Source organism: Trichechus manatus, unplaced genomic scaffold, assembly GCF_000243295.1.
Source record: "Trichechus manatus latirostris isolate Lorelei unplaced genomic scaffold, TriManLat1.0 scaffold00059, whole genome shotgun sequence".
NCBI lineage: Eukaryota > Metazoa > Chordata > Mammalia > Sirenia > Trichechidae > Trichechus > Trichechus manatus.
Genome location: NW_004443995.1, coordinates 5826085 through 5840254, shown reverse-complemented (window position 1 = coordinate 5840254; position 14170 = coordinate 5826085). Strand labels below are relative to the sequence as shown.

General features: G+C 40.4%; 1 protein-coding gene across 1 annotated transcript in view; it reads left to right on the top strand.

Annotated features, from left to right (window-relative positions):
• Positions 1-10469, top strand: part of PRSS48 (serine protease 48) — a 14361-nt gene extending 3892 nt beyond the window's left edge. The window contains exons 3-5 of the mRNA XM_023733480.1: positions 967-1232; positions 1931-2100; positions 10221-10469. Of these exons, the coding sequence (XP_023589248.1) occupies positions 967-1232; positions 1931-2100; positions 10221-10469 (685 nt within the window). The remainder of the gene's footprint in view (positions 1-966; positions 1233-1930; positions 2101-10220) is intronic.
• The last annotated feature ends 3701 nt before the right edge of the window (positions 10470-14170 follow it).

The window sequence follows — 14170 nt, the reverse complement described above, 5'->3', positions numbered from 1 at the left end:
ACTAACCTAAAATTGGAGCCCTGGTGGCGCAGTGGTTAAGCGTTCAGCTGCTAACCAAAAGGTTGGCAGTTCAAATCCACCAGCCACTCCTTGGACCCTATGGGGCAGTTCTACTCTGTCCAATAGGATCGCTATGAGTTGGAATCGACTTGACGGCAATGGGTTTTTTTTTTTTGGAATGTGACCCAGTATGTTTGCATAGTTACAAGCACACACACATTAATTACTGATCTAACAAAAAATTATGATAATACTAGGTCAGGAGGATGAGTGGAAAGGAAGTTGAAGGTGGTGGGCAGGGTGTGTAAAAAAGCTCAATCCGCACCTTTCTTAGAAGTCAAACTGGGGGGAAGAAATCAAGAAATAGCAATATATAGGGCTTCTTGAAAATACTAGGGCAGATGCTAAAAGAGTCAAAAGAAATTGCTTCTGGATAAGAGTCAATTGAGGGTGGTGGGGCAGAAAACTTCTGTTTCTTATTAATTTTTTTTTTAAGTCTGATCTAACTACTTGATGGTTTAAGTTGTGAATATGTGTAACTTTAGTTTAAAAATTTATTTAGAAATAAAAGTCTTGTGCTCAGAACAGAAATCAGAACTGGCAATAAGGAATGATGACTATTGAGCGTACAGGTAATGGCTGAAACCACGAGGAATGGGCGAGGCAAATGAGGGAACCAGGGAAAGAGTGCAGAATAAAATGCTGGTCATAAACATTTAACAAGTGACCACAGAAAGAGTGGGCAACAAAACAAAGAGTGGTCAGAATGGGAGGCAGGGAGCAGGGTAGGGTAGAAAGAAGGAGACAAAGCAACCCTAATTCAAGATGGAAACACCCTCATTCATTACCAGTCTGTTCCCCCCCTTTCTTGACTAGAGACTTCTTGCTACACATCAGCAGCTTGTTCTGACCCAGCTGTAGCACATAAGCATGCTCCACTTTTCTTCTCCTTCTCTTCCCCCTTAGGACCTGGACTATTTTTACATACACTGTGTGGCTGGGATCAATTTATGCAGACTATTCCAGTGAAGGCTTGCAGTACTATGTGTCCAAAGTCATCATCCACCCCAACTTCCACGAAACAACTGCAGACATCGCGTTGCTGAAACTGTACTCCCCAGTCCCCTTCACATCTGTCACCCTGCCCATCTGCTTGCCCACCATCAAAGAGCATTTGACAATTCCAGCCTCTTGTTGGGTGACTGGATGGGGGGAAACAAAGAAAATGAAAGGTGAGAAGGGTTATTTTGTACTTTGCCCTCTTGTACCTACTCCAGAACATTCACATTCTAGGTGTATCATTACTATGGCAAATATTTTTCAATAAAACCAGATCAATCTATTGATATTATCTATGTCTTTAAATATCTTTTTTTGAAACAATTATATGTCTATTTTATTTACATTTATATCCTGCCTAGAATCTAGCTATAGCTGGACAAGCAGATACTAACAATCTAAATAACCTAATTACCTCTCGCAAATAGGAGTTAATAAACCTGATGTAAACTTTGGTGATAATCCAGTGTTTTTAATCTGTTTTGAAAATGTTGTGTCAACTCTTTACCAGGCTGGAGTAGAGACAAGACAGGAATTGGGGGCAGAAAAATGAAACCGTTTTAGAATAGAAGTAATATCTTTACTTAATCTATCAGAATTTATTAGAATTACTCTTTATTTAGAACATTAGGAGTACCCTACATTTGTACATTAGAAAAACCTCAAACATTCCAAAGTCAAACACATGATTTTCCATTATCTAATGTTTTAAATTAACTGTACCAAAAGATCTTTTCATTAGCAAATATGATTGGAAAGTGATTATATTCTACTTTTGGATTTCCACTCAGAGACTTCTGTACATCATGACTGAATGTTGCCCCATACTTTTCCAGCTTATTTTAACCTTTCGTTCCTTCTATTTCTACAGGTACTGATTTCTATTCCACTCTCCAGGCAGCAGAAGTGCCCGTTATTAACCACAAGGCTTGTGACCGACTTTACAACCCAGTCGGTATCTACCTTCCAGGATCGGAGCCAGTCATCAAAGAAGACATGATTTGTGCCGGTAATACCAACAGTATGAAGGACAGTTGCAAGGTTAGGGTTTGCTCTTAGGACTTTTTTTTTCTTTTTTAACATGATGTTTTAATTTGGGTCTAGGTTTTTCTATCTGTAAACATCAGTGGACTGAGAGTCAGAAGACAGGAGTCCTGACAATAATTCTTTGTGTGACCCTGGATACATAACCTATATCTATGAATTTAATTTCTTCAACTACAAGGTTGTTGATCTAGGTTAATGTTAACCACAGTCTCTGTATTTTTAAAGACCTGTAATATTTCATAAATACACAGAGAGGTTTACATATAGTTGCTATTTTACTTTAAAATAAGAACATTTCATCTGCATTTACAAACATCTTTCAATTGTCTTCTGATCATAACTGTCTGATGAAAAATCATTTACCATTTCTATCTTTGTTCTATTGTGCATAATGTGTTTTGTTTTTTTAATCATCTTCCCACCCCTTTACTCTCCCTCTATTGGCATTTCTTTTTTTTTTTTTTAATTGTGCTTTAGGTGAAAGTTTACAACTCTAGTCTGTTTCTCATACAAAAACTTATATACATATTGTTATGTGACATTAGTTGCAATCTCTACTATGTGGCAGCACCCTCCCCCTTTCCACCCCAGGTTTCGTGTCCATTCAAAAAGTTCCTGTCCCTTCCTGCCTTCTCATCCTGCCTCCGGACACGAGCCGTCTTTTTGGTCTTGTGTATCTGTCTAAACTAAGAAGCACACTCCTCACGAGTATTATTTTATGTTTTATGTGCACTCTAATCTTGGTCTGAAGAGTGGGCTTCAGGAATGGTTTTAGTTCTGGGTTAACAGATCCTCCAGGGACCGTGGCTTTGGGGGTTCCTCCAGTCTCAGTCAGACCATTAAGTCTGGTCTTTTTATGTGAATTTGAGTTCTGCTCTGCACTATTCTCCCACTCCGTCAGAGGCTCTCTGTTGCGTTCCCTGTCAGGACAGTCATTGACGGTAGCCAGGCACCATCTAGTTCTTCTGGTCTCAGGCTGATGGAGTCTCTGGTTTATGTGGCCCTTTTGTCTCCTGGGCTAATATTTTCCTTGTGTCTTTGGTGTACTTCATTCTCCTTTGCTCCAGGTGGGTTAGGACCAATTGATGCATCTTAGATGGTCACTCCCAAGCTTTTAAGACCCCAGACACCACTCATCAAAGTGGGATGCAAAACATTTTCTTAATAAACTTTGTTATGCCAGTTGAACTAGATGTCCCCCGAAACCATGCTCCCTAGACCCCAGCCCCAGCTACTCTGTCCCTCAAAGTGTTTGCTTGTGTTCAGGAAACTTCTTAGCTTTTGGTTTAGTCCATTTGTGCTGACTTCCCCTGTGTTGTGTGTTGTCCTTCCCTTCACCTCAGATGATTCTTGTCTACTATCTAGTTAGTGAATTATCCTGTCCCTCCTCCCCACTCTCATAACCATCAAAGAATGTTTTCTTCTGTGTTTAAACTCTTTCTTGAGTTCTTATAATAGTGGTCTCATACAATATTTGGCCTTTTGCGACTAATTTCACTCAGCATAATGCCCTCCAGAGTCATCTATATTGTCAGATGTTTCACGGATTCATCATTGTTCTTTATTGTTGCGTAGTATTCCATTGTGTGAATATACCATAATTTGTTTATCCATTCATCTATTGATGGGCACCTAGGTTGTTTCCATATTTTTGCTATTGTGAACAGTGCTGCAATGAACATGAGTGTGCATGTATCTATTTGTGCGATGGCTTTTATTTCTCTAGAATATATTCCAAGGAGTATGGGATCGCTGGATCATATGGAACTTCTATTTCTAGCTTTTAAAGGAAGTACCAAATTGATTTCCAAAGTGACTGTAACATTTTACATTCCCACCAGCAGTGTGTAAGTGTTCCAGTCTCTCCACAACCTCTCCAACAGTTATTATTTTGTGTTTTTTAGATTGAGATGGTATCTCATTATAGTTTTAATTTGGATTTCTTTCATGAGTAATGATCGTGAGCATTTCCTTATGTACCTGTTAGCCGCCTGAATGTCTTCTTTGGTGAAGTATCTGTTCATATCCTTTGCCCATTTTTTAATTGTGTTTAATGTGTTGTTTTGCTCTGGCTGCTTTCTGTATTTTTTTCTTTATCTTTGATTGCCAGCAGTTTGAACATGATGTGCTAGGTGTGATTTTCTTTGTAATTATCCTATTTGAGGTTCATATTTTTTGTTTTTGTGTTTTATTCCACACATTTATGTCTTTCATTAAAACTTGGGAAATTTTAGTCATGATTTCTTCAAATATTATTTTGCCTCATTTCTTTCTTCTCCCTTTCTGGTTAAAACCAGAAACTTGTAAGCTATAACTTTTAATACTGTTACACCTTTTTAATAAGCCCTTTTAAACTTTTTTTCTCTCCTCTTCAAATTGGATACTTTTATTAATTTATATTCAAGACCACTGCCTCTTTTCCCTTTTATCTACACTTTGCTGTCAAGTTCATCTAGTGTTTTTTTTTTTTTTTTAATTTCAGATACTTCATTTTTTAGTTCTAAAATGTCCATTGGTTTTATACACACACATATACTTTTCTACATGAGCCCAGATTTCCTATCTGTGCATTCATTATGAGCATATTTTCCTTTACATTTGTTGAACATAGTATTAGCAGCTGCTTTAAAATCTTTATCTGCTAATTTCAAAAACTGAGCTATCTCAGAATTAATTTCCACTGATTGCTTTTTCTCAAGTAACATTTTTCTGTTTTTCTTGGAAAATTTTCCTTTTTTTTAATGTCTGATAATTTTAGATTGTATACTGGATGCTGTCAGTGATATGCTGTAGAGAATATGGATTGTTATGTTCCTCTGAAGAATGCTGATTTTGTATTTTAACAGGCGGTTAACTTGGTTGATTTCAAATTCCAAATTGGGTTTCTCCTGTGGTAGGCAGCAGCTGAAATCTCTGTTCAGTTCTTTTAGCCCTAGCTGGGCTACCTGAAGTCTAACCTGCATGGATGTATGTAGCTCAGTGGTTAGCCAGAGATTTGAACAGAGTTTATATGGAGAATCTGGGGCTCCCTCTCTGTTGCTCTCCCTTTGTGGGATTTCTACCTTCACTTTCCAACTGCTGTATTAGCCCTGAACTCTGTCCTCTGATTCCTCAAACCAGTGAGACTGTGGGTTTCTACTTAAGTTCCAGCCACAATCTAGAGTAATGATAGGGCCTGATCCAGGGGAAAAAAACATTAAAAAGAAAAATCCAATGTCTTCTCTTCTTCCAAGAATTGACTCCTCTCCAGTTTCTGCCTGCTTTTGGTCACTCTACAGTACCTTCAGACATCTGGCTTTTATATGTTGTCCACGAAATAGAAAATCTAAACAGCTCTAAAATAAGTAAAGAGATTGAATTAGTATTTAAAAAACAACAACCTACCCATAAAGAAAAGCCCAGGACCCACATGGTTTCACTGGTAAATTCTACCAAACATTTAAAGAAGAATTAATACCAATTACTCTAAGCTCTTCCAAAAAACTGAAGAGGAAACTCTTCCCAACTTATTCTATAAAACTAATATTACTCAGACAAAGACATCACAAGAAAAGAAAACTACAGACAAATATGTCCTTTGAAGATAGGCAGAAAAATCCTCAACAAATTACTAGCAAACTAAATTCAGCACATATAAGAAGTGGATATAATACCATGACCAAGCAGAATTTATCGCAGGAATGTGAGGTTTGTTTAACATCCAAAAATCTATTAATGTTATGTACCACATAGACAGAATAAAGAACAAAAACCGCATGATTATCTAAAGAAAAAGCACTGGACAAAATCTGACACTCCTTCATGATAACAACACTCAACAAACTTGGAATAGACGGAAACTTCCTCAACATGACAAAGTGCGTCTACGAAAAACCCAGAGCTAACATCATACTTAATAGTGAAAGACTGAATACTTTCCCACCAAAATTAGGAAAAAAAACAAGGACTCTTGCCACATCTATCCAACATTGTACTGAAGGTTCTAGCCAGGGCAATTAAGCAAGAAAAAGAAACAAATGGCATCCAGATTGGAAGGAAAGAAGTAAAACTATTTCTATTCACGTATGACATGATCTTATATACAGAAAATCTGAAAGAATCCACAAAAAAAAACTTCTAGAATAAACTAGTTCAGCAACGTTGCAAGATACAAGAATAATATACAGAAAGCAATTATAGTTCAACACACTTGCAATGTACAACCTGAAAATAAAATTAAGAAAATAATTCCATTTACAATAGTATCAACAAGAATGAAATACTTAGGAATAAATTTAACAAAAGAAGTGTCAAACTTACTCTCTGAACACTACAAAACTTTGCAAGAAGAAATTAAAGATGACAGAAACAAATGGAAAAATATTCCACGTTCATGGATCAGAAGACTTAATATTGTTAAGATGACAACAGTCTTTAAATTGACCTACAGATTCAACGCAATCCCTATCAAAATTCCAGCTGGTTTCTTTACAAAATTGACAAGCTGATGCTAAAATTCATTTGGAAATTCAAGGGACCTAGAGGAGCCAAAAGTCTTGAAAAAGAAGAACAAAGCTGGAAGCCTCATACTTCCCTATTTCAAAGCTACAGTAATCAAGACAGTGTGGTACTGGCATAAAAAGCTGGACATATATAAAAACCAAAAACCCACTGCCATGAAGTCGATTCCAACTCATACTGACCCTATAGGACGGAGCAGAATTGCCCCATAAGGTTTTCAAGGCTGTAAATCTTTACAGAAGCAGACTGCCACTTCTGTGATTCAAAGGAGACCATTAAGAAAGTGAAAAGGTAACCTATAGAATGGCAGGAAATATTTGTAAATCATATATCTGATAACGGACCTGTATCTAGAATATATAAAGGATATTCACAATTCAATAATAAATATTGATAAACTGACATATAAAAATTAATAAAAAGATAACCCAATTAAAAACTGGGCAAAGAATTTGAACAGATTTTTCTCCAAGGAAGATTTACAAATGGCCAATAAGCACATGAAAACTGCTTAAAATCAGTAGTCATCAGGAAAATGCAAATTAAAACCACAATGAGATACCACTTCACAACCACTAACCAAAACCCAAACCCGTTGCCAATGTTGACTCGATTCCCATTCATAGTGACTCTGTAGGACAGAGCAGAACTGCCCTATAGGGTTTCCAAGGAGCAGCTGGTGGATTCAAACTGCCAACCTTTTGGTTAGCAGCCGAGCTCTTAACCACAGCACCATGAGGGCTCCTCACACCCACTAGGAAGGCTATAATCAAAAAGACAGATAATAACAAGAGTTGATGAGGATGAAGAGGAGCTGGCACTCTTATGCACTGATGATGGGAATGTAAAATGGTAGAAGCACTTTGGAAAACACTGGCATTTCCTCAAAATGTTAAATGTAGTTACCATACCTCCAAACAATAACACTGCTAGGTATACACCCAAGAGAAATGAAAACATATGTTCACATAAAAACTTGTGCATGAATATTCCTAACAGCATGTTTCATAATAGCTAAAAAGTGGAAACAACCCAAATGTCCATCAACCTGTGAATGGGTAAACAATATATAGTATATTCATACAATGGAATATTATTCATCCATAAAAAGAGATGTAGTATGACACATGCTACAACATGGTGAAACTTGAAAATATTATGCCAAGCGAAGGAAGCCAGACACAAATGACTATATACTGTTTGATCCTATTATATGAAATGTCCAGAATAAGAAAATCCAGAGACAGAAAGTAGATTATTGGTTGCCTAGGGCTGGAGGAGCTGAGGGGAAGTACGGGTGACAGCTAATGGGAACACGATTTCTTCTGGGGGTGATGAAAGTGTTCTAAAATGGTTTGTGGTAACCAGTTGCATAACACTGTGAATATAATAAAAACCATTAAATTGTACACTTTAATGGCTGAATTACACGGTGTGTAGTGCAATGGGTTTCTTTTATGTGGCCCTTCTAGCCCAGGTTTGTACTTCTCCCATAATTATTGGTCAGGCCACAATCTGTTAAAGGATTAGTAGGTTTGCTATACGCATAAGCACCTGCAAGGATTGATCGTTTTGCTATCTGCATAAGTGGCTTGCAATCCACCCAGTAGGACTGGTTGATTTATGAAAACCACGCCTTGAAATTGACAAGGAGTTTTCCTATATAAGCGGCTAATCTCACAGAGGTTTTCTGGGGACCTCCTGATCAACAAGAGCCTGGAGAGAAGCACATCCTTTGGACCAGGGATCCCTGCGTGGAGAAACCTGAAACCCATTGCCATCAAGTTGATTCCGACTCATAGCAACCCTATAGGAGAGGGTAGAACTGCCCCTTAGGCTTTCCAAGGAGCAGCTAGCAGATTCAAAATGGAGACCTTTTTGTTAGCAGCCATAACGCTTAGCCACTTTGCCACCAGGGCCCCAGAGAACCTCCTAGACCTGGGTAAAAGAGCTATAGTACGGGTCAAGGGCTGTAACACTGAGCTGATAACACTGAAGACCAACAGAATTGGCAGTAAGCACAGCAGAGCCACGTGCCAGAGAAACGCTGGTAGGGGTATGAGTAGCAAGAACCACAAGACTGGCGGGTAGCCAGTTGAGCCACAGAGCAGAGCTGGGCATCTCAGGCAGGAGGCTGCCAATGGAGCTGGGTGCCCTGTAGAGGATAGAGCTACAGTCCACACCCATTCAGGTGGATGCCCGAGCAGAGCAAGCAGCAGCGGAGGCTGAGGTGGCCTGCCTGTGGTGGTGGCTGATGCTCCAGCTGTGCTGAGAGCTGTGACCTGAGGGGGCAAAAAAGAGGCCTGCAGAGACTTGGGCATATACTGCACAGGGGCTGCCCATAAAGTGTTGCCTTAAGAGGTGTTATAATGCCGGTCTAACCCTGGCATTGGCCCAGGGTTGTCCTGAAGCTGCTAGTTGAGAGCTGGACCAGTACGTACATGGGACAGACCCAGTCAAGAAAAGCCAGAGAGAGAGCAACCACAGCTACGCTGCACCTGACCTGAGGTGATGACACACCCTGCTGAGAGAGACAGAGAGACACCTGCTGACACCTAATCCAGGTGTGCCTGCCCAGTAACACAGAAATGGACATGGGTAATTTGGGAAGGGTGAGCAGGTCCTCTTTTAGACATAAGTGGATTCCTCCCCTACGAAGCTAAGTGGGGTACTTGCAGGAGTGGAGGGGTCCGGTTCACCTCAGATCTGTTCCTGTTGTTTACTGTTTGCTTTCTGTAAGTAACCCGTTCTTGTTGTTTACTATTTACCTTCTATAAATAATAACACCTTTTAACTGCCAACACTGTGTAAGTGCCTGTGTGTATGACCCAATCAGATTGGACACTAGAGTTCTCATCCCAGAAGTCTTACTGTTGCTTGTAGTTCTCAGGCAACTGGTGTGTGTTTGGAGCCCTGGTGGCACAGTGGTTAAGCACGTGGCTGCTAACCAAAAGGTGGCTGTTTCGAACCCACCAGCCACTCCTCGGTATGGCAGTCTGCTTCCATAAAGATTTATAGCCTTGAAAACGCTATGGGGCAGTTCTACTCTGTCCTACAGGGTCACTACGAGTTGGAACCAACTTGACCACAATGGGTTTGGTGTGTGTTTACGCACACAGTTTACACGCTGTGTGAATTATATCTCAATAAAGCTGTTACAACAAAAAGTCAGAGACTGGGAAACATACTACCAACTACTATCACTATTATTTTTTTAAAAGGATTATTTTAATGCTAATAAAAAAGGTAGGAAGAATTTAAGAACAGAAAAATAAGAGCAGTTCATTCAATTGAATATATTCTAGCTTTAGTGAGAAACTCATCCTATTAATCTGATTTCTCTTATTTCACCATTTACCGGCAAATATTTTATTGCAGAGGAGCATTCTGAAACTACTGGCATATTTAGCTAAGATCACTCCCAATTTCAAACTCTGATTCTGAAATTGCCATGACCTCCCCATAATGCAGTGGGCAGGCCAGCTCCCTCTAGAGATTTGTATCCCTATGGGCTTCATTGTCTGGTTCTAAGGAATTCTCCATCCCTTCTGACCTTTCTCTCTCCTCTTCACCGCCCCTTTTCACTATACTCATGACCTTTATCTCTCCCCTAGGGTGATTCTGGAGGGCCTCTGTCATGTCTCATTGACAATGTGTGGATCCAGATAGGACTGGTGAGCTGGGGAATAGGCTGTGGTCAAACTCTTCCTGGAGTCTACACTAGTGTGATCTACTACCAAAAATGGATTAATGCCACCATCTCAAGAGCTGAGGTTTTACATCCCAAGAATCTGAACTTATCTGACTTCCTACTCCCAACTGTACTGCTCTCTCTGCCTCTCCTGGGACCCTCCTGGACCTAACATGATACAGAAGAGCAGGCAGTATAGCGGAAGCTGCCAGCTGAGTACCAGGCTGGGAAGGGAGCGCTCGGAGAACAGGCCCCAGGGGCAGAGAACTCATAGGACAGTCACTGGGAACCCCAAACGACTTCATTAAAATAATCTGAAATGATTTTTTTTTCTTTTTTTAACATTCTTGACTCTGGAAGTATGTTTTTTTTAGTGGTTGGGATGTGAACATCTGAGAAATAAAGCTGCCACTTCTGTGCATGACATTCTTTGTCCCTAACTATGCATCTATAAATAATAACACCTTTCAATTGCCAAAACTGTACAAGTGTTGCTGCGTGTGTCCCAATCAGGTTGGATAGTCTAGTCCTCATCCCAGAAGTCTTATCACTGCTTGTAATTCTGAAACAACTGGTGTGTGTTTATGTATACAGTTTACACAGTACCCTCTTATCCCCTCTATGGATAAGTATTTGTGGACACAAATTAAATGGCTTCTAGAGAGACAAGGCGAAAAGCATCTGGGATGACAAGACAAGGTCCTCGAAGAAGTATATTAAGGGTTTACTTTGTGCCCACGGTTGCATCAGGGCTTCTTACCGGATCTACATTTTTACTTCCTCTATGGGAGTCCCTGTGTGGCACAAATGGTTAAGTGCTCGACTACTAACTGAAAGGTTGGGGGTTCAAACCCACCCAGAGGCAACTCAGAAGAAAGGCCTGATGATCTGCTTCTGAAAGGTCACAGCCTTGAAAACCTATGGAGCCGTTCTACTCTGCACACATGGGGTCACCCTGAGTCGGAATTAACTCAACAGCAGTGGGTATTATCCTTTGCTTCCCTCCACACCTCTCCTCGTCAACTTTAGCAAGGGGTCTAATATGAAATGCATATGTGTAGTTCAGCTCTTTATTTTGCTAAAAATTTTACTTGTAGAAACACCAGTATGACCTGCTACCAAAAACACGTTAAGGTCATGATCTCAAGAGTTGAAGCCTTGAGTTATCCAGATTGTTTAATGTCATTTCTATAATAATTTTAAATGTTTAGAGTAAGGAAAAGATTATAACCCTTGCTTAATTAGCATGTGTCCTTTTGTTAAACAATCACATGACCTGTCCTATTTCCTTTTATGCCTTGGCTCCCTCAGCATAGGAGCTTAGGACTAACTTCAGTACTCAGCTGCAGTTATTTCCTGTATCTGGATTTTCTGGCGTAATTCCATCATTTAAGTCTCATTGGAATAGACTTAAGTTTTATTGAATCTGTGTCTTTTACAGTATGACAATTATAAAATAAAAAAAAAATTGGGGGGGTGTAAATAAATGCATTTAATAAGAAGCCAAAGTAGATTTGGAAACTTAAAATCCTTGTTCACCCTCAAACTAACCTCCCATCTAAACTACTGCTACAGCCTTCTAACTGGCATCCCCACATGCTTTCTTACGCCTTACACCTCCACCTACCTCCACTTATTCTCCGCAGCACTCAGACTAGTGTTTTAAAAACAAAAATCGTTTTTATACCGTTCTCCCCTCCTCTCCTGCCTACAGCACTTCAAAGGCAACTTGGTGCTCACAGGGTAAGGACTAAGGCCCTTAAATGGCCTACCAAGCTCTGTGCTGTCTGACCCCAGCCTACCTAACCTCATTTGGTCACTCTGCTCTGCTGTCTAAGCTTTCATTTCCTGACATGCTCCAAGCATTTGTGCCTCTGCCATTCCCTTTCCCCCCAGCTGCTCGTGCCTAGTTAATTCTTACTCCGTCTTCAGATCTCAGTTCACCATTCACTCCCTCAAGGAAGCCGGCCCTGGCTCTCCGGACCAGAACAAATCCCCCAGTATATATTCTCATAGCACCATGGAGCCTTGCTCCATAGGACTCACCATAGCTGTAATTTAACATTTGCTTGTGTAATTGTCTACTTAATGTGTGTCTTTCTCACCAAACTGTAAGGTCCATGAGAGTAAGAAGCATTTTTGTTTTCACCCATACCCACCACTGTAACCTAGTCTCAGTAAGTATTTGTTGAAATAATTAATAATAAATACTCAAATTGTCTCCCTACCTATACTCCTCACCAGTAAACAAAGCACCTGAGTGTTTTGTTTATGGGTAGCCAGCACGCAGCACAAAGCCTTGTACAATGTAGGTTTTCAAATACTAGTTGAATGAAAGGATGGAGGAACGACTCTCCAGCTCAGTTCTCTTCCTCACACCTTACCAGCTATAAGGAACAAAAGAGAGAAAAGAGTACACAAGCAAATGAACTAACTGAAAGGTTTCTCAGATGTAGGAACTCAAGGTAAGTAGGCTCTGGAATGATCCAGAGGGTGAACAAAAGTACAGGTGAGACAGAAGGGCAAGAGGGAAGAAGGAGGGCAAGAAAGGAAAATGGAGGAGGAGGGGCAGACTAAGGTCAAGAACCAGAGAAGAATAAGCACACAAGTGTATGAGCCAGGATAACACAAGCAAGAGAACATAAAGAAGATCAAGAAAGTCAAAATACTGCTTCCTATCATTCCTCCAGACACTTAGCTCAAAATAGGAGGCAACTGTTCCACAGTACTGGGTCTGGCAAATTTTTCCTCATGAGATAGGAGTTGAAATTTAAAACTTTGGAAGGGACTAGCCCATGCCAAGTGGAAAAAAAGACAACCACATGTCCTACTGTCCCAGCCACAGCTGGCTGGATGTACCAGGGATGGGCGCCTGTCCGTCAGCTGACCAGGGAGTTGTGGGGAAGTTGGCCTAGCATCTTAGTCAACAGATGCACTCAATACTGGACAACCCAACAGACCCCTCCTCTTGGGAAGTCTGAATGTGAATTACACAGTATGTCAACAGTAAGTGCCCACCATGTTCCAAGCCCTATTCTAGGCACTGAGGACACAGCAGTACATACTACACACCAAGTCCTGGCCTCAAGGAGTTAACATTCCAGTGGGAGAGAGAGGAAATAACCAAATGAGAAAGAAATGTATATTGTGACATCATGTAGAGAAAAGTCTCATAAAAATAAATAAATAAAACAGAAAAAGGAGCCAGAATATCAGGGTGGGTAATTCCACTTTAGATAAGGTGGTTACGAAAGCCTCTCTGAGGAGGTGATATTTAACAGAGGCCTTAATGAAGAAGTTGTTGGGTGCAGTCAAGTCGATGCGACTCATAGCAACACTACAGGACAGAGTACAACTGCCCCATAAGGTTTCCAAGGAGTGGCTGGTGGATTCAAACTGTCGACCTTTTGGTTAGTAGCCGAACGCTTGTTGTTGTTGTTAGGTGCCATTGAGTTGGTTCCGACTCATCACAACCCTATGTACAACAGAATGAAACACTGCCCAGTCCTGTGCTATCCTCACAGTCGTTGCTAAGTTTGAGCCCATTGTTGCAGCCACTGAGCGTCTTCCTCTTTTTCACTGACCGTCTGCCTTATCCAGCATGATGTCCTTCCTCAGGGACTGGTCCCTCCTGATAGCATGTCCAAAGTACGTGAGAAGAAGTCTCGCCATCCTCGCTTCCAAAGAGCATTCTGGCTGTACATTAAACAAGACAGATTTGTTCATTCTTCTGGCAGACCCTGGTATGTTCAATATTCTCTGCCAACACCATAATTCAGGCATCAATTCTTCTTCAGTCTTCCTTATTCACTGTCCATCTTTCGTATGCTTATGAGGCAACTGAAAATATCTTGGCATAGACAAGTGAGCATC